Source organism: Xenopus tropicalis, chromosome 5 (genome assembly GCF_000004195.4).
Source record: "Xenopus tropicalis strain Nigerian chromosome 5, UCB_Xtro_10.0, whole genome shotgun sequence".
Lineage (NCBI taxonomy): Eukaryota > Metazoa > Chordata > Amphibia > Anura > Pipidae > Xenopus > Xenopus tropicalis.
Window position 1 is genome coordinate 86,988,539 of NC_030681.2, and position 20,209 is coordinate 87,008,747.

The 20,209-nt window shown below is 38.6% G+C and overlaps 1 protein-coding gene across 2 annotated transcripts; it reads right to left on the reverse strand.

Annotated features, from left to right (window-relative positions):
* Nucleotides 1–834: 834 nt before the first annotated feature.
* On the reverse strand, nucleotides 835–13,651 carry slc35a1 (solute carrier family 35 (CMP-sialic acid transporter), member A1). Of its 2 annotated transcripts, none has more exon segments than NM_001011040.1 (8): nucleotides 835–1,604; nucleotides 3,332–3,466; nucleotides 5,269–5,445; nucleotides 7,733–7,799; nucleotides 9,522–9,674; nucleotides 9,793–9,950; nucleotides 11,676–11,853; nucleotides 13,485–13,536. In NM_001011040.1, coding segments are annotated over 6 exon segments (759 nt in total). In that variant the 5' UTR covers nucleotides 9,886–9,950; nucleotides 11,676–11,853; nucleotides 13,485–13,536; the 3' UTR covers nucleotides 835–1,470.
* Nucleotides 13,652–20,209: the final 6,558 nt, after the last annotated feature.

A 20,209-nucleotide genomic window follows, 5' to 3' on the forward strand; every position in this document is an offset into this window, starting at 1 on the left:
AAAATCTGCTCATGCTGAGGGAATGCTCGAAATACAAATGACGCATGAGATACTTTCTTGGCATTTAAAGTCTTTGCCTACCAGCATGTATAGGATAGATGCAGGGGACGTAAACCCAAAATATGAATTGATGTAAACTTTGTTTTCTGTTTAGTGGTTTCTGAGATTGTAGCTAGCCTTCTAATACCTGACTTCCAACTTTTTATGCACTTCTGGTATTCAGTTAAAGGGGACGTAAAGGCAAATATAATGTTGCACCTCATGCTTCTCCACCTAAAAGGAAGCATATATACAATAAATGTTGGTTAAAAAATCTGGTTGTCAGTGAATTTCTGCAAGCTGCTTCCAGAGGGAGATCAGCTGCAGAAGATCAATAATTAAAAAAAAAAAAAAAACTGTACAGATTTTCTAAACAAAGTATATTGCAAATATGCTTCTTTATAGGTGTAGAAGCATTAGGTGCAATATTATTTTTGCCTTTACATCCCCTTGAACATTAGGGTTGCTGACTGACTTTTAGCGAGAATGATAACTAAATCTGAAACATACAAATGTCTTACATTGTATGTTATGAGACCTCCTTACTGACCCCATGGTATTTTTGGGGGGAGTGTTGGACCTTAGGTACTGCTGTATGGTAGCTCCCCATCCTAGCCACTTCAAATTTGCCTTGCTTGTTTGCTGTGGGTGCACACCAGACACCACAAAGATTTATTGGGAGAGGCACCCAGCACATTGAAGGTACACGACTGAACCTAATGGTTGGTAGGAGAGAAAAGCAGAACAATGATTTGTAACCAGGAACACACTGTAAAAAATAAGGACAGGTTCAACTCAAATTTTACTGAGAAAATTTTATTACCTTCATAATTTAAAAAAAAAAAAAAAAATCTTGGCCTTCAGTCTAACAATCCCATAAAAAATTTAAAAAGTGCAAATAAAATAACTACATGTTTCCAAGTCTGAAAATACTGCAGCAGTGAAAACAAAAAGAATATTCTAAAGATGGCAAAATCTGTCTGCATTTGAGCGTAAGTCTCTTCATTTGGGCACAACTGCAGCATATTCCACTGGCACTGGCCATTTACTTGCATGCAGTACACAATTAGTTCTACTAATTCTTTAATGAGTTGCAGTCGTTTACCCTCATTTGGCATTCTCTTTGCAAAAAATTCTTCATACGCTACTTGCTTCATTGTAACTTTTACAAGATGTTAACTTTTCAGTTAACTTAAAGCAATACTGAGCAATTAAATACACCACTGCTTGGGACATACATGATTTGGCCTTCCATATGATATAGTCCTGCACATGTTACATTCAGCTTTAAGCATGGTTTTTAAAGCCATGCCAGGACAGGCCCAAATACTGCCTGCTTCTTCACGGCCTGAAGCAAGGAGTAATGCAACTTGTCCTTGATTTTTCTGGGTTACCTCTGTAACAGTCTCAGCGGTCATGCTCTGGCAAACGTCACACACTGATCAGTTTTCCACTGAGGTTGTTGCTAAGCTCCTTTACGTCTATCGTAGTTGTGTCTTTTCTTGGCAATCCGTATGTGTATATTGACACACAAACAAACAGTGCACCAATGGCGAACGTTAAAGCTACAGAGAAAGAGGGAAAAATAAACAGATCACAAAAGCACATACTTGTGTATAAAAATGTAAGTAGGAAAAGGGCAGAAAGTGACTGTTCCATTTCCGTCTGTCCTATAGTTATACATTTATATACTAGACCATCTCTTGGATATTCCAAGAAATGGTTTGTGGCTTTGGCAAAAAAGAAAATTCTGGTTAGATTTGAGATTTTAAAATCGCATGACTGTGAGTCAAACATAAGTTTTATACCGGTCATTTTCCAGCCACTAGAAACCACATGTGCTACCAAAACATTTATCTGCATATTGATTATATTGTTGCATCATTACTTTGACAAATCAAGTTTCCATGTACAGGTATGGTACTCATGCAGAAGTGTTTTCTTGTAACGGCACACTCAGTAACATATGAATAAAAAGAGAATGGGATGATTTGTAAATAATTTAAACCTTATATTTAATTGCCAGTAGTACAAAGACAATATATCAAATGTTAATTCTGAGAATGTTATTGTCTTCTGAAAAATACATGCTCATTTAATTTCGATGCCAGCAAACACATTTTTAAAAAAAAAAAAAAAAAAAAAAAGTTGGGACAGGGCCATGTTTCCCTCTGTGTTGCATCAAGTCTTCCTTTAACACTGGGAACTGAGGAGACCAATTTCTTTCCTGATATAGGATTTCAGCTGCTCAACAGTTCAGGCCTCATTCGTCATATTTTAATAATCCAGGCCTTTACTAAAAAATATATTGGATGGGAGCATATGTTGCTTCCAAACCTGTATACGTTGTATATCTTTCAGCATTAATGGTGGCTTCCCAGATGTTCTGCTACCTATGCAATGTGTGCTAATACACCCCCAATACCACAACATTTGCTGGCTTTTCTACTGTGCACTTACAACAAGCAAGATTATCCTTCTCCCCTTTGCCTGAAGGATGCAGCATCCATGATTTCCAAAAAGAATTTCACATTTTGATTTGTTAGACCACAAGACACGTCATCTGAGTCCATTTTAAGCACCTTCCCTTTAGTCCATCTTAAATGTGTTTGGCCCTAGAGAAGGCGGTTGTGTTTCTGGATCATGTTCATACTTGGTTATGCATTTGTGGATGCAGCAACAAACTGTGTTCACAAAGAATGGTTTTTGGAAGTATTCCTGAGCCCATGCAGTGATTTGCACCAGAGAACCATGCCTGTTTTTAATGCAGTGCAGGCTGAAGGCCTGAAAATCACAACTATCCAATAGTGGCTTTTCAGCCTTCTTTCTTGCTTATAGAGAATTCTGTGGATTCTCTTAGTGATTAAGTATAATAGTACTATATACTGTAGATGATAAAATCCCAAAATTCTTTGAATTTTACACCAATGAACATTATTTTTTAATTGTTGCAATATTTGCCCCTTGTGCAGCGTGTCACAGGGTGGTGTACCCCACCCCATATTTAGTTCTGAGAGACCCAGCCTCTGCTGTCCCACATTTGTTTGAAACGTGTTACCAGAGACAATTCAAAATGAGCATATATTTTTCAGAAAACAATATCTCTGTTTCAACATTTGATATGTTGTCTTTTGTATGTTCTATCTGCAAATGTATAATCTGTCCCACCTTTTTTGAAAAAAGGGCTGCACATTTCCAGAGGTTTTGTTGCTACTCTTTCTATATAAATTGTGAAAATAAAGCTCAAAATAAGTTGCAGGTGATTGTATAAACCTAAAGTGAAATAACATACTTATCTGTAAACCAAAAAGAATCACTGATGCAATGGTGGACAGGACAATGGCGGCTGCTGCAGAGAATCCCTTCATGATATTATCTGTGTATTTAACAACAACTGATGTGTAGAGGCCTCCAAAACTTGCAAGCACTGCAAAAAAGCAGAACCATTTTAGGGTTACACCCTTCCCCCAAGTTATTGTATATATTACATGCAAAATGGGCCACATTGATCGGGCAGGTTTAAAAATCCTGTTGTGATGAGAACCCCATCGGCTTGTTGAGGCCCTTGCCCCAATGGACTGATTTTCTGTTGTTGTGATCGATCAACCCAATATTGCTTTTCTCAAAAGCAAAAAGATCCACTCATTTAGCACAGTAGATGAGCAGATCGTTTATCCTATGGTTACCTTTAGAAGCAAAAATAGGAAGCAGAAGACTAAAGAAACTTCCCCTCGCAGGCTGCTCTTTATGTGAGGTTCGTAAGCAGGTTTTACCATAGGAACTTTTATTGAGCCCAGTTTAAATGGATTTTTGTAACCCTTGCTACTAAGACATATTCTGATATTAGAACACGCGAAGAACTGCTTTGATATGTGAAATCCCTTAGTAGAGTGATTGTTTAATCTTTATTATACCCACAATTTGCATCACCAAATATAAGGCAAGAGAAACAGAATAAGATGCATTTATGGTGACATTATACATCATAAATTTGCTCATTTGGTTGCAATTATGAGCTCTTGTTCCATTGTGAAGTGATGGATACTGAGACTTGAAGTTCCAATCCTGGAATCTGACTTCACAGTGGAACATTGGTAAGGGTATTTTTCCTAAAACAGAGGTCTCTCTAAAGCAACACATAATGAACTTACACACCACTTAATGTACTATAACGTTGGCAGTGGTTTCTTGAAAGCAAGTAACATATTGCAGCTGTAGTGTAAAATGGAAGGAGTAAAAGGCTCTGTTTAAAAGAAAACATGCTCTATCCTCTTTCAGTATGATGACAATTCTACAAAAGTGCACAGAAGACACAATAATACACATAATAATAATAATGTAGCTGGAGTCACAATATTGATTGTGTCAGCCAAGCCTTTTTAAACTTTTTAAATAAAGAACAGTTACGATGTTGAAAAACAATGAATGCTCCCAATTATAAAACTGAAGGTGGGGCTGATTTACTAAACAACAACATTGCAGCCATAGCAGCTACTCAGATTTTCATCTTAAGACTTCATTCAGATTCTAGTCTTCTTCTCACTAACCTGCAACAATCTACAACAAAACATTTAGACTGAAATTGTAGAATAAAGCCCTAAAAATACAAATCGGAGGATGTTTTGAACATGAAATAGTTGGCAAACACCAAGGGGCACATTTACTTACTTTTTCATATTTTTAGTGTGAAAAAATCGGATCGGTTTTGCAGCGGTTTACAATTGTTCGGTATGAAAAGACTTTCGGATTGCCAATACGATATTATCGTGACTAATACGATTTTTCCGTAAGCATTTTCGTGATATTTGTGATCATCAGAAATTTTCAGAAATCCGAATTTTCGGGATTCGAACTCGTATTTTGATAAATCTGCCCCCAATTGTATGAAAGTAACTTTCATTGTAGGTCCCCCAAGGATATCGGCCAATACACAGTACATGTGCAGATTTTATCGGTATCCAAACAAAATTTTCTAACCTGTCCAATCGACTAAACGACCGTGGTACGAAAATTATAATCCCCTGAAACAATAATTCCCTGAAAATCTCATTTTGTACGATTTAAGTGGTACATATATGGCCAGCTTAATTGCTAATTGACTGTTGTGTGTAGATAAACTGGTACAAATATAGCATCTCTGTTAGTAAATCACCTCCAGAATGTTTTATAAACACAGTACACTATGCACTTTGATGCTGAGTATTTAAGGAAGAATAAATGCCTACTTACAAATGACAATCCATACTAGGAAATTGTAGCCATAGAAAAAGCCCTTTTCAATGACTTGCGATCCATCAGATATGTATACACATAATGCCGTCACTAAAATGCCAGAAAGATACATCTGGATGTTCCTCACCCACAGGGAAGTGTCTGAGCTTTTTAAAACTTTCTCAAAATAAACCCCTAAAATAGAAAAAGAAATATCTTGATCATTAAGACAGATTAAAGTTTGGCCTAGCTATACTTTTGCGTAAATCATACAAAGAATGAAAACATTCAATTTTGAAAATGTGAAATTAATACATATTTTTCCTGGAACCGATACTGTGCCAATTCGTTTTCAATCATCCAATCTCTTATATATGCCAGAAGAGAAAACAATCCATCTGGCATTAGTCTATGTGGGCCCAACCCCAGATACTTCTCTGGCCCTTTCTGGTATCTTAATTTTTTTTTCTCCTATACTTTGAGTAAAATAAGCTTAGATTTATTTGTCCAGATATCCCGCTATCTATATATTTTTACTTCATTATAAGACAAGATATGCCATTTAGTTCCTCTTTTTACAATGAAGAAATGTCCACCAGATACTGAATGCTTGCTTTGTATTAACAGGCAGAAATGCAAGGTTATACAGTTACACTGGCCTTAAGGGCTACCAGGGAAATTCTCTGATGGGTGGGGCCTTCTTTCATATAGCATTAACTTTTTTTTTATGTTGTTCTTTTTTTCCAAATCCAAGAAAACCAAGTGAGAAAGACAAGAATGAGTTAATTTAGGCCTGTGCATGGGACAGGGAAATGACTGAGGCCAAACTGATTGCCATGATAAGTAGGATAATATAGAGAGGCTGTTAACTATATAGGGGTGGCAAGAGAAGTTTCTGAGAAAGACTTAGCACAGTATAAATAGGAAAGTATGAGCTCGCCAGTGGTTGGCTGGCTCTTAATATCAGAGTTATGCAACGGGATCTTGGTGCCTTACTCTGACAATAGAAAAATATTTGTATCGAAAAAAAGCCCTGGTCTGTTCATAATAGATGTGAGTTGTGGGATAGTGAATTACCACAATTTATCCAGTTTGCCACTAACATCTCTGACCTAACTTCAGTAATACATGCTGTCTTATTTTAAAATAAAAGGAAAGGTACAATCACTGGGGGTGCCAAAATGTTAGGCACCCCTCCCCCAGTGATTGTTATTGCTTACCTGAAACCCCCGGCTGGTGCTAGGAGAAAACCGCACCAGCCCAGGGTAGCTGTGAGCCAGCGGTCCTCTTCCTTCTTCTGTCTTTACATTACTTGTGCTTGAAAAGGTGAACTTTAACACTTTAACAAAAAAGGCGGCATTCACACCCTACTGTGAATGCACTGACCCCAGGATATGGAAAAATAAATACAGACAGAAGAGGATCACTATCTCGCATCTACCCCTGGCTGTTGTGGTTTTCTCCTAACAGAAGCACCAGATTGGGGTATAAGGTAAGCAATAACAATCACTATCTGATTTTACATTTCCTTCTCCTTTAAGGGAATGGTAGATAGGTTAAACCCTAAGGGCTCTGGCACACAAGGAGATTTGTCGCCGGCGATTTTTAAAAGAGCGATTTGGCGACAAGACGCCAATGCTATACCAATGGAAATCGCCAGCGTCAAAACATACGAGGCTACTTCAAGTCACCTGCTGTTTCAAATCGCACACAGACCCTTTTCTGAGCGACTTGAGTAAACATGTGGGAGGGGTAACTCTTGAGTGGTACCATGGGTAGCAGATCGCCTGGAGCTCAACTCGCATGAAATCTCTTCGTGTGTATTGTCGTGGCGACTTGTCGCCAAAGCGCCTGGGGGAAAAAACGCAGGCGACAAATCTCCTCGTGGGCCAGAGCCCTAACACTGCTGGAGTAGTCCTTCTAGCTAACTGGGTTGCCGTATACTATGGGGCTGATTTACTAACCCACGAATCCGACCCGAATTGGAAAAGTTCCGACTTGAAAACGAACATTTTGCGACTTTTTCGTATGTTTTGCGATTTTTTCGGATTCTGTACGAATTTTTCGTTACCAATACGATTTTTGCGTAAAAACGCGAGTTTTCCTATCCATTACGAAAGTTACGTAAAAAGTTGCGCATTTTTCGTAGCGTTAAAACTTACGCGAAAAATGCGCAACTTTTCGCGTAAGTTTTAACGCTACGAAAAATGCGCAACTTTTTACGCAACTTTCGTAATGGATAGGAAAACTCGCGTTTTTACGCAAAAATCGTATTGGTAACGAAAAATTCGTAAAGAATCCGAAAAAATCGCAAAACATACGAAAAAATCGCAAAATACCGATCATTACGAAAAAAACGCAATCGGACTCCATTCGACCCGTTCGTGGGTAAGTAAATCAGCCCCTATGCGTTTGAGACCCTCTGAAAAGAAAACATATTGATGAAACAGCAAGACATAGTGTGTAAGAAGATCCTGTATACCTGCAAATCCAGAACACAGCACAGCAATGGCAACAGCACCTATGCCCAGTAAATAATTCTGTTCAATCTGTAAAATTTTAAATGGTAAAAATCAGGAATGCATTTCAAAGAGTTTTTGAGTTAGGTGAGATGCAACAGTTTGGTGCTTGTGGCAGCAAAAATAATAAAGCAGAAACATATTGCAAATACTAGTTCTGTGCAACTGCACCTATAGTGATCAGGCCAAAAATGTAATGCTGCAGGTATTGTAGATTGTCACAGACAAGGTTGGTATTTTGATACATATTAAATGTAAAGATCGGTGCACTTTAAATGCCATAAAAAAATACCCATGGTAACATGAAATCAATATGCCTTAGATACACTGAAAGTATATGTGCTTTGTTAAAAAAATATATAGCTTGAGCTCCTGGCACAGAGCATGACATAACTACTGTTATTTATGTGACAAGAGTTGCATGTGAGATGACTGGAAACATGAACTAAAACTTTTGCAAATGTACACACTTTGTTCTCGCACAAAGGCACATTTATTTATTTAGTATCCAACACATACCTACATTGCTACCTAACTAAAGGAAGCCATATGCACGTACACACAGCTTTTATAGTATCCCTTTAACAGCTAACAATGCTAACTCAGGCAGAAAAGGTTTATTTGCTGAGCAGTGGAATGTAAAGTGCACTTATTACTTTGGGTGGGGTTGCAGAAAGTCAAAATGACAGCTGCATTATGAATAGTACCAGCTTTCTGTCGGGAATATGCCATGGCAAAAGAGGAGAAATATTACCACACCTTATTTGTAAACTAGCCTGCTTTCAACTACAGCAAAGGGAAACTAGACAGAATAATGAACCCCCAACTATAATTTATATGGTTATTACAAGTCACATAGGAGTTCAGTGACCATATAAACTATAGGTCCTAAGCCAAGTGCCAGTGGAACCTGTAAATAAACTATACCCTCACAAATGAAAGCAGATGCTCCATCAGTACCTTTGCTATCAAGCACAACTCCCAGCACTTTCCATAAGATTTTCAACACCCAGTACTTGGACTGCTCTCCATTCGCCCCCCACAGGTGAGATCAAGCCTCCCTCATTACCATGCACATAGATTTAAATTTCACTTTTTGAATTCAAGTTGTATTTTTCTGAAGGAGAACTGGGACAGCACAAGGTCTCTCTCCACCGGGGTGTATAGCAATTAGCTAATGCAGGTTATTGAACAGCAGTGACATGAGTTGAAACATTAGATTCTCTGTATTTCCCGCAGTATTCGGTGCTGCAACCACTTTATCACTATGTCAAGATAAACCTTTCGTCTGTAGAAAAGGTTATCATATTATATAGTAACATTTACCATTCGTGTAGAGCTTTATAATATACTGCTATAAAACTAAATTTTTTTTGCCCATAGATAATATAGAAATGTTCCAGATCTTTTCTCCTGGCTGTATAATAGTGCATGTTTGAAGCCTCCATGCTGCTACTGAAATATATCATGGGTCGGAGCAATTATTGCTCGAAAATACAGCAAGTGAGCATGAGTGCACTGACCGGGATACAGCAATTACAATGCTATTCAACGGAAAGGTATTTCTGGGTCATTTGTCAATGACCTAAGAGGGCAATTTCACAAGGGTAACAGTATACCCCCCTTGTGCCCTTATTCCCATAACAATTGCCTTTAACTGGATTTTAAATTCATCTTAATACTCTTCCTATCATACTCAGAACTTTTATACAGAACCTGCCCAGATTATACATATTGATTTGAAACACTTACCTGTACTTTAGTGGCTTCTGCTGGACTGTACTGCACTAGGGTGACACCTCCACACAAGATGAACACAGAAACCCACTGCAGCTTATTTAGTGAGCGGTTCAACATCAATACAGTACACAATGCAGTGCAGGGGATTTTCAGCTGGTAAGTGACCTGTTGAAAACGGAAAAATCCAATGCTTTTACTATTAGCATAGAAAAGAAGTTGTTTCTCAGGTTACTAATGGTACTATCAGTCAACATGCAAGAAGCTCTTTAACATTAGAACTTACCTGATACACTGCAGCATCAAGATTGCTCAGAGCTACAAAAGCCATGTTATTCTGCAAAGCATAAACCAGGGATGGTACGGACAGCTTCAGCATCTCCACAGGACTCCCCAATACATTGTCCTTTAAAGAAGTTATCAATCTACTAAGACTTCCAGTTTCTCTAAATGAAAAGTGAAAGAATGGTATAGGAGAATGTTATTTTTTACCATATAATTAAACAAACGATGCAATAGCAATAATGAAGTGTGATCATTTTATTAAATAATTATAAGACATTAAGAGCAACAAGTCATTCATTTGAGGAGATTTTTAGCATTTTGTGAATTAAAACACAGTCATGGCTAAAAGCTGCAGCCTATATTTAGGAAAATATAAACAGTCATTAGAAATAAGCCATTACAATAGCACTTAACAAAGGGCAACCCTGCTTATCTTGGATCATAAATATTTGCATACTGTTAAGTAAACCATGTTGCAGTGTAATATTTGTCTTCAAACACATAAAGGAAATGTTGGGAGAAATAGTTTATAAAAGTGCAATTTACAGCAAAGTTGGTCAGAAACAAAGCATAATGCCTTACTTTTTATATGTGAAAACTTAAACTTTATGAATGTTGTCATCCAGGGGATTACTAACTAAGCAGTTGGGCTCCCTGCTGATTTCAATGGTGACCATGTGATTATGTCAGGCAACTATCACTCAGAAATTCAGACTGCTGCTAAGACTGCCACGTTACAGAGTCACAATCACATGACACCGATGAATCTGCTTACTTTCAATTGTTGCTGAAATAGATTTGTGGGAAGGCAACAAAATGCCCCAACATCCCTCTCCGTTGAGTTCAATGGCAGTCATCTTTATTTGTGGTACATCCCAATGTCAGACTACTAGTACTTGAAAAGGTGGCAATGGGTATTTGTGAGCAATAATCACCTGACATGCATGTAGGACTGCTGTGAAGCCCATAGTACATTGTGCATAATGGATTTTAGGGCATATATGGAAGGTTTTCATAAGGAAGCAACTATGCTAAAATTTGTAACTGCCTTCCACCAACATTTATATTTTAGCAGACCTCTCTGCATTCACAGTGTGAAACTCTCAAGTACTTTATTCAAAAGCATTTTCCATTCCTACACAAATGTGCTTCTAACTGGCATAAATGTGTACAGTCTGCAGTCAATCCAAGCTGTATCTGTCATCCAACCTGCCAGGGCCAAGAGGCCATAATTAGTTGGCCTGACAACCCTGCCTACAACCATTAACTGCCTAACACAGGGTTGCCCAACTGGAGGCCTATGGGCCGGATGTGGCAGCCCAAAGAATTTTCAGTGTTATAATCCATAACTAGTCATTTCCTAGGATTTATACCATTTTTGACCTTTGGAAGTAAACGCACAAGTACAAAATGCTTTCGTCAAATGCGAGAGCCTAGCAACACATGGACAATAAACAAATAAACAGACACTTGTATATTACTTTTATTGAAGTTGCATTGCAGCGGGGGGGGGGGGGGGGGGGGCTCCAACTGACTGCATTCATGAGAAATTACTTTACTACTCTGTTGAAGGGGTCCTCCACCAAAAAAGGAAAATATAATTAAATTACAATTTTTCTGCAGTTTTAAAATAATTTTTAATATAATTACTATTAAAAGTAATATATGACTGGCTGTGTATTTTCTCTTGAAACAATGTTGCAAGCAAACTGATTAAAAGACCTGAAAATTGTTACATTGTTTTAAGAATAATAATTTTTGCCTAATGAAAGAAAATAAACAGTTTTTGGATGGAGGTTTTCACATGGGCTGACTGTTAAACTGGTCTAATATTTGCTTCATATGGCCACATACAGTTAAGCATTCTAAGAAAGAAGTACTTACTTTGCCAGAATGCACACACTCAGGAGCAACTTAATAACTTCTGTGATGCATACGGCTGTTGTGGAAAAGTACATTTCTTTTGTTGCCGTCCTGGTGTAGCGAAGAACTACAGTATATGCAGCAGCAATAAGGGTCATTACCAGCAAGCAATAGAGCTTGAAGGGCAGACTGACATTTTCTAAGGAACGGAAAAAAAAATATCATATAAATATTTCATAGGCAACTTGTGTTTTCATTTTCAAGTTCTTTTTATTAGTTTTGACATTAAATAAGCTTTTTGTGCGACAGAATTATCATCACGATTTCCACATTCTATTTTAACAAATAATGAACCTTAACCTATGGCAATAAACCTATTTCTCTGCTCAACCTTTTGATAAAAATATTAGTTATTTAAGGCAAATAACCAATAACGTGAATGGTTGGATATCATGACATCTATATTATCAGTCTATACTACCCATAAATCTCAATTCCCCAATAAATAGACTATATTTGTTATCTTATTGCCTCTTCTAAGCAAAGATTAAGTATGACTATACGTCTTTTAATGAAGGAACATTTTTCTTAATCCAGTGAAAATAAATCGCATTATGAGTAGCTGTCATTAAAAAAAAAAACAGGAATTAATTGCTATCTACCCATTGTGTATTTGATGTAGTGAAGCAAATAGTGGGAATAATACGAAAGTATTTTGTCTCTAATAAATAACTCAATTTTATTCCATAGCATTCTTATTTTCAGATATAACCATAAATAGTAAAAAATGCCTATTTTTTGCTGTTTGCATTTCAGGCTCAATACAGCATGAGAATTTGATCACTTTCTATATAATGTACTATACACAACATGTATAAGACTGAATTTAAAAAAAAATTCTGTAATGCCAACAAAAGTTCCTAAGGTGTGATATAGAGTTTTCAAGAAGACCATTAGGCAACTTTTATATGAACCTTACAGCACAAAAAAGTCAGAGCCAGTATTGCAGAGAATAGCAAGTTACATACAGTTGCAGAATATATATCCTCATATTATTTTTATAGATCCCATTTTATTAAGCCAAAGAACAGCTGCCTATTATAACCATGTGAATGTTATGCCTGTCAGTGCTTCTGCCAAACAGGGCAAATTAGAGCAGAATTTCTCTACCCTTGAGCAAATAATCGTAAATAATAAAATTTACTTAATATCATTTTTATATGATTCCCTTCGGTAAACAAAGAAAAAGCAGCCATACATGTTTCTATATTTGATTCAAGCAGTGATTTTTTTCTGGGCATCACTTACTCTTCTGTTTGGGGCAGGGTGTTCTTTGCCAAATGTATTATTCAGGAATACTATTTTATTTAATAAAATCAATACAAAGAGATGTATTTATCCTGGCTTGCTATCAACTACATTGTAAAACCTAGGGGAATGCAGGAAACTGTAGGTAATCAGCAGCCAATATTACTGATATGCTTGATATACTACACATTACCCAGCTATAGGATAAGAAACGTATGTAAGAAAACGGAAACAACACAAGGGATAGATACGGGAAATGTACATCACACAGGACAAGCATGGGAAATGTATGTAAGTAATGAACACATCACATGGTATAGGCACTGCCACACAACATATGTCACTGACTTTCGCCGCTTGTAGCTGTAGGTACAACATTCCAGCAGACACCGGCACTATGACTACATAAAGTTCCCGAACCAGGGTCCTTTTATTGCAGTTAATATACACCCACACGTTATCCGTCCCCAGCTCAATAGTACAGACGGCTTATGGCTCTTTTGCCCGTCGGAGAGCACTTACCTTTAGCTGCCATCCTGCCACTTCTCTAAAGCGGCTCCTGGAGCTACTACTGCAAAGAATCAACCGGAAGTGACGTGCCCAGAAGCGCAGCCATGCTTGCTAATCTCCGGCAGTCAGGAGGGGAGGGTAGATTCCATTGTTCAAGTTTCTACTGTGGCCGTTTTAGGACATTTGTGTGCAAAATGACAGTGCGTTCGTCTCTCTCCCCAATGTAAAATCCCCCTGTTACTAAAAATTGCTTTATTGTTCCTTCCCCAGTTTAAACTCTGGTTAATTCCCTATGGGGAAGATTTCGCTCCAGGTTGCAGCATACTTTCTCTGTCCTACTTCCTCCATCCCTGCGGCATTCCAGCTGTTCCTTACATGTAATGGATTGTTCCGATTGCAGAATGGAGGTAGAAGAGAGCAGAAAGGAGGCTTCAGCCCGAAACAAGGGAGTCCTGCAACAGGGATATCTCAGGGAGCAAGTATAATGCTATAGCAGCAATCAATCATGCAGTAGCATGCTACAGCATTATACTTGCTCCCTGATATGTCCCTGTTGCAGGACTCCCTTGTAGTGATGAGCGAATCTGTCCTGTTTCGCCATAAAATTCACGAAAAATTTGGCATTTGTCGCACAATTTTTTTTGTTGCCCACGTCTATTTTTTTCCCGGCCGCACTTTTTTGACGCAACCGCGTCCAATTTGACGAGTGACAAAAAATTCTGTGCGGCAAATTTTTCCGGAAGTCTCGTGAAATAAATCGCCAATGGCGAAATGCGGAAATTTGCTGCAAGTCCATGCCCCTGGCAAAAAAATTCGCTAATCAATGCTCCCTTGACTTCCTGGCCTGGTGTGGCACTTCTGCCCCTGTGTCACCCACAAAGTCATTGTATTTAAGATGTTAAACATAAGTCATTGAATGTGAGCATACTGACACAAAATATCTTTTTTTACTTCAACTAATGTATGTATGTATAACTTTATTTATAAAGCGCCACACGGGTACGCAGCACTATACAATCTTACAAAATTACACACAGGGAGGACAAGTGTTATAATAAATAAATATAAATGCACAGGGAATAAGTGCCATGTGGTATGAGCCACAGTAGGAAGGAGGTCCCTGCCCCATAGAGCATACAATCTAATCAAAATGAAAACATTAATCTGTGTAATAAAGCAATCTCTAAATATAACTGTATGCTCTTCCAGTGCTGCTAGATCTTTTTGCTTTTAATAGGGATACTATCACTTTTCTATTAGTTTTATAAACTCAAGTTAATTGCTAACACAGTATTCAAAACAAAACATATAAATAAAGTGCACAAAATAACGCAAGGTTAGAAATATAATAGTGTCCCTATTAAAAAGAAAACATCTGTTTACTCCCAAACCCTAGGGAACAGGTCCTGAGGAGCAGGTAGAATGCAGTAAAATGCAGTAGAATGGACGAATCAGGGAATAGGGAGCAGGTAGAATGTTGCAGCATGAATGAATCAGGGAAAAGGACAGAGAAAGTAGAGAGAAGATGAGGTATGTGATAGGCCTGAGGAAAGAGGAGCAAGATGATGTATGGGACACACTAGAGCAGGGATCCCCAACCTTTTTTTACTTAAGAGCCACACTCAGATGTAAAAGTGTTGCTGAGCCACACAAGCATTAAAACAGTTCCTTGGGTTTGCCAAATATGGCCATTGATTGGCTATTTTGTAGCCCTATGTGTACTGAAAGACTGCAGGGGGCTCTGTTAAGAGTAAAACTGGCTCTATACTTCCGAAGCTTGTCCCTAAGCCAGACATTTAAAAATGGGCTCTAACTTTGAGAACACTAAAAGCAACATCAAAGGGGTTGGTGAGCAACATGTTGCTCACAAGCCACTGGTTGGGGATCATTAGGCTAATGGAATTGAGAAGGATAAAGCATGAGGTATGGGACAAGCTGCAGGAAAGAGGGAGCATTTAGGAGGTGGGCAAAGAAATAAGATGAAGGGGAGGAGGGCAGAGAGATAGGAAGCAGGACAGAGAAAGTATGCTGCAGCCTGACATATTCCCTTAGTTTTAGGGGACAAACAAACAGACAAACTGGGGAGGTGCAATAAAGATGTATTAGTAACATGAAGAAATGCCTTATATTACTGTTTGTCATCCTTTTTTAGACTTCTGCCCTGCCTAGTATTATGCATAAATTCCCTCCTCTTACACCATCATGTTTTTCATCATCTTATTCTGCCCACTAAACCATACTAGCCAGAGCCAGAGCCGGAGGCCGGGCAACTCCTATTGCAGAAGTGACAAAATAGGAGTTTAGCACCTAGCGACCCAGCTATAAGTTTTTAGAGGTGAAATTATAAATAAGTCATAAAGGGAGTGTTTTATTTTATTGTTTTATTAGTTCAACAATATGACATTCAAAAAAATATCAGTAATCCATGGGGTTGTGACAGAAAAAAGCAAATGGACTTCCAAGGCCTTGGTCCAAGGGTGTTTCCCAGGACAGTATATTCATTTTTTAGGTATTGAATCTGTAACTAAACATTAAGTTCAAATTTTTGATTAAGTAGGTCCTACCTTACTTTTAGCTGCCCCAGTGGAAGGCAAAAAACCCATATGTAGCCTTTCCAATTTACTTTACAGCTTTCTTGCTTGCCCTTTCTTGAAGCTATCTAATGTCAGTACAGCCAATTCAGGGAAAAAATTGCTCAGCTTCACAGCTCTTACTGTAAAATTCCCTTCACATCTTTGAATAAAAACCCTTTTCTAATTTTAAGGAGTGTCCTTGTATACTCTGGAACCTTCAAATTACTATGCTTACCTAAATTTAATCTGGCGTCTTATAATTAAATTATAGCCACAACAATTTTTTTGCCAGCAATCTTTCTCTGAAACTCGGTACAACAACAACAGACAGATTTGCACAATTTAAGCCATCTGTGTGTCGACTGTTTTGCTGGAAATAAAATCATGCCTGACTTCTAAGACACCCTTCGGGATATTAAGGGTTACTTTAGGAGCATATTTATTTACATTGGAGACAAATAGGGATGCACTGAATCCAGGATTCAGTTCAGGATTCTGCCTTTTTAAAGGAACAGTAACACCAAAAAATGAAAGTGTATAAAAGTAATAACAATATAATGTACTGTTGCCCTGCATTGCTACAACTGGGGTGTTTGCCTCAGAAAGACTACTATAGTTTATATAAGTAAGCTGCTGTGTAGCCATGGGGGCAGCCATTCAAAGGAGAAAAGGCACAGGTTACTTAGCAGATAACAGATAAATCCCCATTATATGGGGCTTATCTACTAGTTATCTTCTATGTACCCTGTGCCTTTTCTCCAGCTTGAATGGCTGCCCCCATGGCTACACAGCAGCTTATTTATACAGTAGCTTTTCTGTAGCAAAAACACCAGTTTTTTGCAGAGCAACAGCACATTATATTTTAATTACTTTAAAACACTTTAATTTTTTGATATTACTGTTCCTTTAAGCAGGATTCTTATTCAGCCGAATCCACGCTCCTGGCTGAACCAAATGCAAATCCTTAAAATCACATGACTTTTTGTCACATAAACATGGGTTTGGTTCATTACTCGGCAAGAATCCTTTATGAAAGATTCGGCGTTTGTCTGAAATACTCCCCTTAGTGTTGCACTAAGCTACTGTGTTATATAGTAAAGCCAAGTCCTTCATCGTCAGGAGAAAATATAACCTCTTAAATAAATTCAAAAGGGAGCAGCAAACTCTAGTGGCAAAAGGAAATAAAGACAGTGAATGAATACACTGCCAAACACTGAGATCCAAGGAAGTTATTTAAAGGCGAAAGAAAGGTAAAAACTAAGTAAGCTTTATCAGAAAGGTCTATGTAAACACAGCCACAAGCACTCACAGAAACGCTGCACTGACTTCTCTGAAAAATTATTAGTTGTGTCTGTAATTCCTGTGCCAGAGACACACAGATTTCTGCTCCACCTCCCTCAAGAATGCTAAGAACTCACTCCCCCCCCCTTAGGAATGTGGATCTGAGCCAATCAATTTCTTGCTGTTTGGCTTCAGATCTTCTGAACAGATGAAATATGGGGAGACTTAAAGGACAAGGAAACTCAAAATCTATTAAGCACACTATTAAATAGTACTACTATTGCTGTGTAAAAACGCTATATTTCTGGCTTGCCTAATGAAAGATTTACAGAGATACACTGCTACATTCTACATACTTATTTCAGTGAACGGCACCGCCATCTTTAAAAAGGGATGCCCACTCCCTTTTCCTCACTGTCTCTACTGCGCATGCGCTCTCAACATCCTCCCTGCGGCCCCCCGCATCCTTCTGTGTCTCCCCCCCAGCAGCTGCGTTATGTGTATACACTTATGCAACTCGTCAGCAAACACACCACCCGCTCCGGTCCGCTCCTTTCGTCAGCAGCAACCCCCCCCACCCCCCGCGCGCGTTCGCTCGCATCTTGTCCTCTTGTCTGCACAACCCAAACCTTCCTGTTTCCTTCCTGTTTGGCTTCAGATCTTCTGAATGGGAGAAATATGGGGAGACTTAAGGGCACTATTGAGAGAACTGAAGGTATGCCTGCATTTTGAGATTAACTCTTTACTAGCCTTTCATTCTTCTTTAAAGGACAAGGAAAGGCAAAGTCATTTGGGGGCGCCAAAATGTTAGGCACCCCCAAGTGACTTTAATCGCTTACCTTGTACCCCGGGCTGGTGCCCCTGTAAGGAGAAAACAGCACCAGCCCGGGGTACCTGTAGCAGAGCGCTTCCTCCTTCCGGCTTCGTTTTGCAAGGACTACGCAACAGGCGCATGCACAGTAGAGTGAAAAGACGACTTCTCTGTTAAAGTTCAGCTTTTTCACTCCACTGCGCATGTGCGCACGAGCGAAGAAGGAAGGAGGAAGCGCTGCAGCTACCCTGGGCTGGTGCTGTTCTCTCCTAACAGGGGCTCCAGCCCGGGGTAAAAGGTAGGTGATTTAAGTCACTTGGGGATGCCTAACATTTTGGCAACCCCAAGTGACTTTGCCTTTCCTTCTCCTTTAAGACGTTTTGTTGCTTATCAACAGAGCTCCTTAACCAGAAAACAATCTAACTTCAAATAAAAAACATCTTGATTCCAGTGCAAAACTTAAAAAAAGTGGAGCCCTGGGACCTAACGATCAAATTATAATGGCGGCAATGGGGCAGTCAGTTCGGGGACCGCATCAACGAGCCAATGCAGTCCCCAATCCGACTAAATCTTTTAACCTGCCCGATCGATATCTGGCGAATTTCAGGCCACCTTAATTCTGAAGAAATGTGGTATTATAAATTTCATTATAGGGGAACTCTAGCTTCTGAACAAAAATTTGTTAAAGAGCCCCAAACAACACAGAATCTGTTCTTTCAAAAAGTATGAATAAATAACATTTCTATATACTGAAATCCAGCTGCAAAACACCATCATTGGAAATCCTGGCAGGGAAGGGGGGGGGGGAAATATTTATGTAACAAATCATAACAACTTCTCCAACATGCAGGAACTACATAACCCACAATGCATTGTACTGTGATGTTCCTTTCCTTATTGACATCACGTGTGCAGGAAATTGTGGGATTTAAGGGATACAGGCTGAAAGGCAGGCAAATCAGCAGGAAAACCATATTATTGTAGATTGTAAGCTCTTTTGGGCAGGGCCCTCTTCACCTCTTGTATCGGTTATTGATTGCTTTATATGTTACTCTGTATGTCCAATGTATGAAACCCACTTATTGTACAGCGCTGCAGAATATGTTGGCACTTTATAAATAAATGTTAATAATAATAATATTAAATTAAAAATCATTAAAAGGCTGCATATTTTTAAATTGATGAATATTGCAAAGTTGCTTGAAATTATGTTTTCTTTTCAAAAAGCTTAAAGGGGACCGGTCACCCTAATAAATGATTCCAAATTGTTTTATATTGGGTTTGTCAAGCCAAATAGGCTTCAGTTACGCTCCATAAATAGTACAAATTTTGTTTTCTTCAGTCTTGGAATTACACAAGCACAGCAAGCAGGCAGTCTGGTGCCATTTTGTGAGCACTGTTATTAAGGAAAGCTATATATCACCCAAAATCTTGTTTATGTGCCAGAATTGGTGACCTGATGCCCATGCCCGTGCACTGGCTGCACAATTAGATTATGGTGAGGAGGGAGGGGGAAAGTGAGTGCTGAATGAAAAGTTGAAGTAATTGTCTGCCCCTCTACGTCTAAGGCTACTACGTGGAGCAGTTTCCTGAATGACATTTTGCTTTTGTCCTCCAGCCTATCAGAACACTGCCTGTACCCAAGCTCAATGACACTGACATTGTTCCATGTTGAAGATTGACACAGTTAGAAAGTGGTGGGCTGGGGTGGTATCTAAAAACCTGAAAAGTTTTGCTATGGAAAGGGATTTTTTACAGTGAGTGCTGTGAAATATATTTTTGTAATAGTAAAAACACATGTTCAAGGCTTAGATACCGTTCTTAAAACAAAATTGGTCAAATTAATGTTCAAAGGAAGTGTAGGCTCTGCACCAATGAACTTTCTACACTATTATAAGTTTCTGTAGCAAAAAGAGACTGTAATTATTCTAAAAGAAAGGTTAAAAAATAGACTTCTTGATTACACAGCACTTGATATCTGTATTGCATAGATTTAGAGGGGTGGTAAGTGGGTTGCACAGACTCCTAGGCAATTAATTTAATTGAAGAAGTAAGGCTTGTCAAAGCTTACC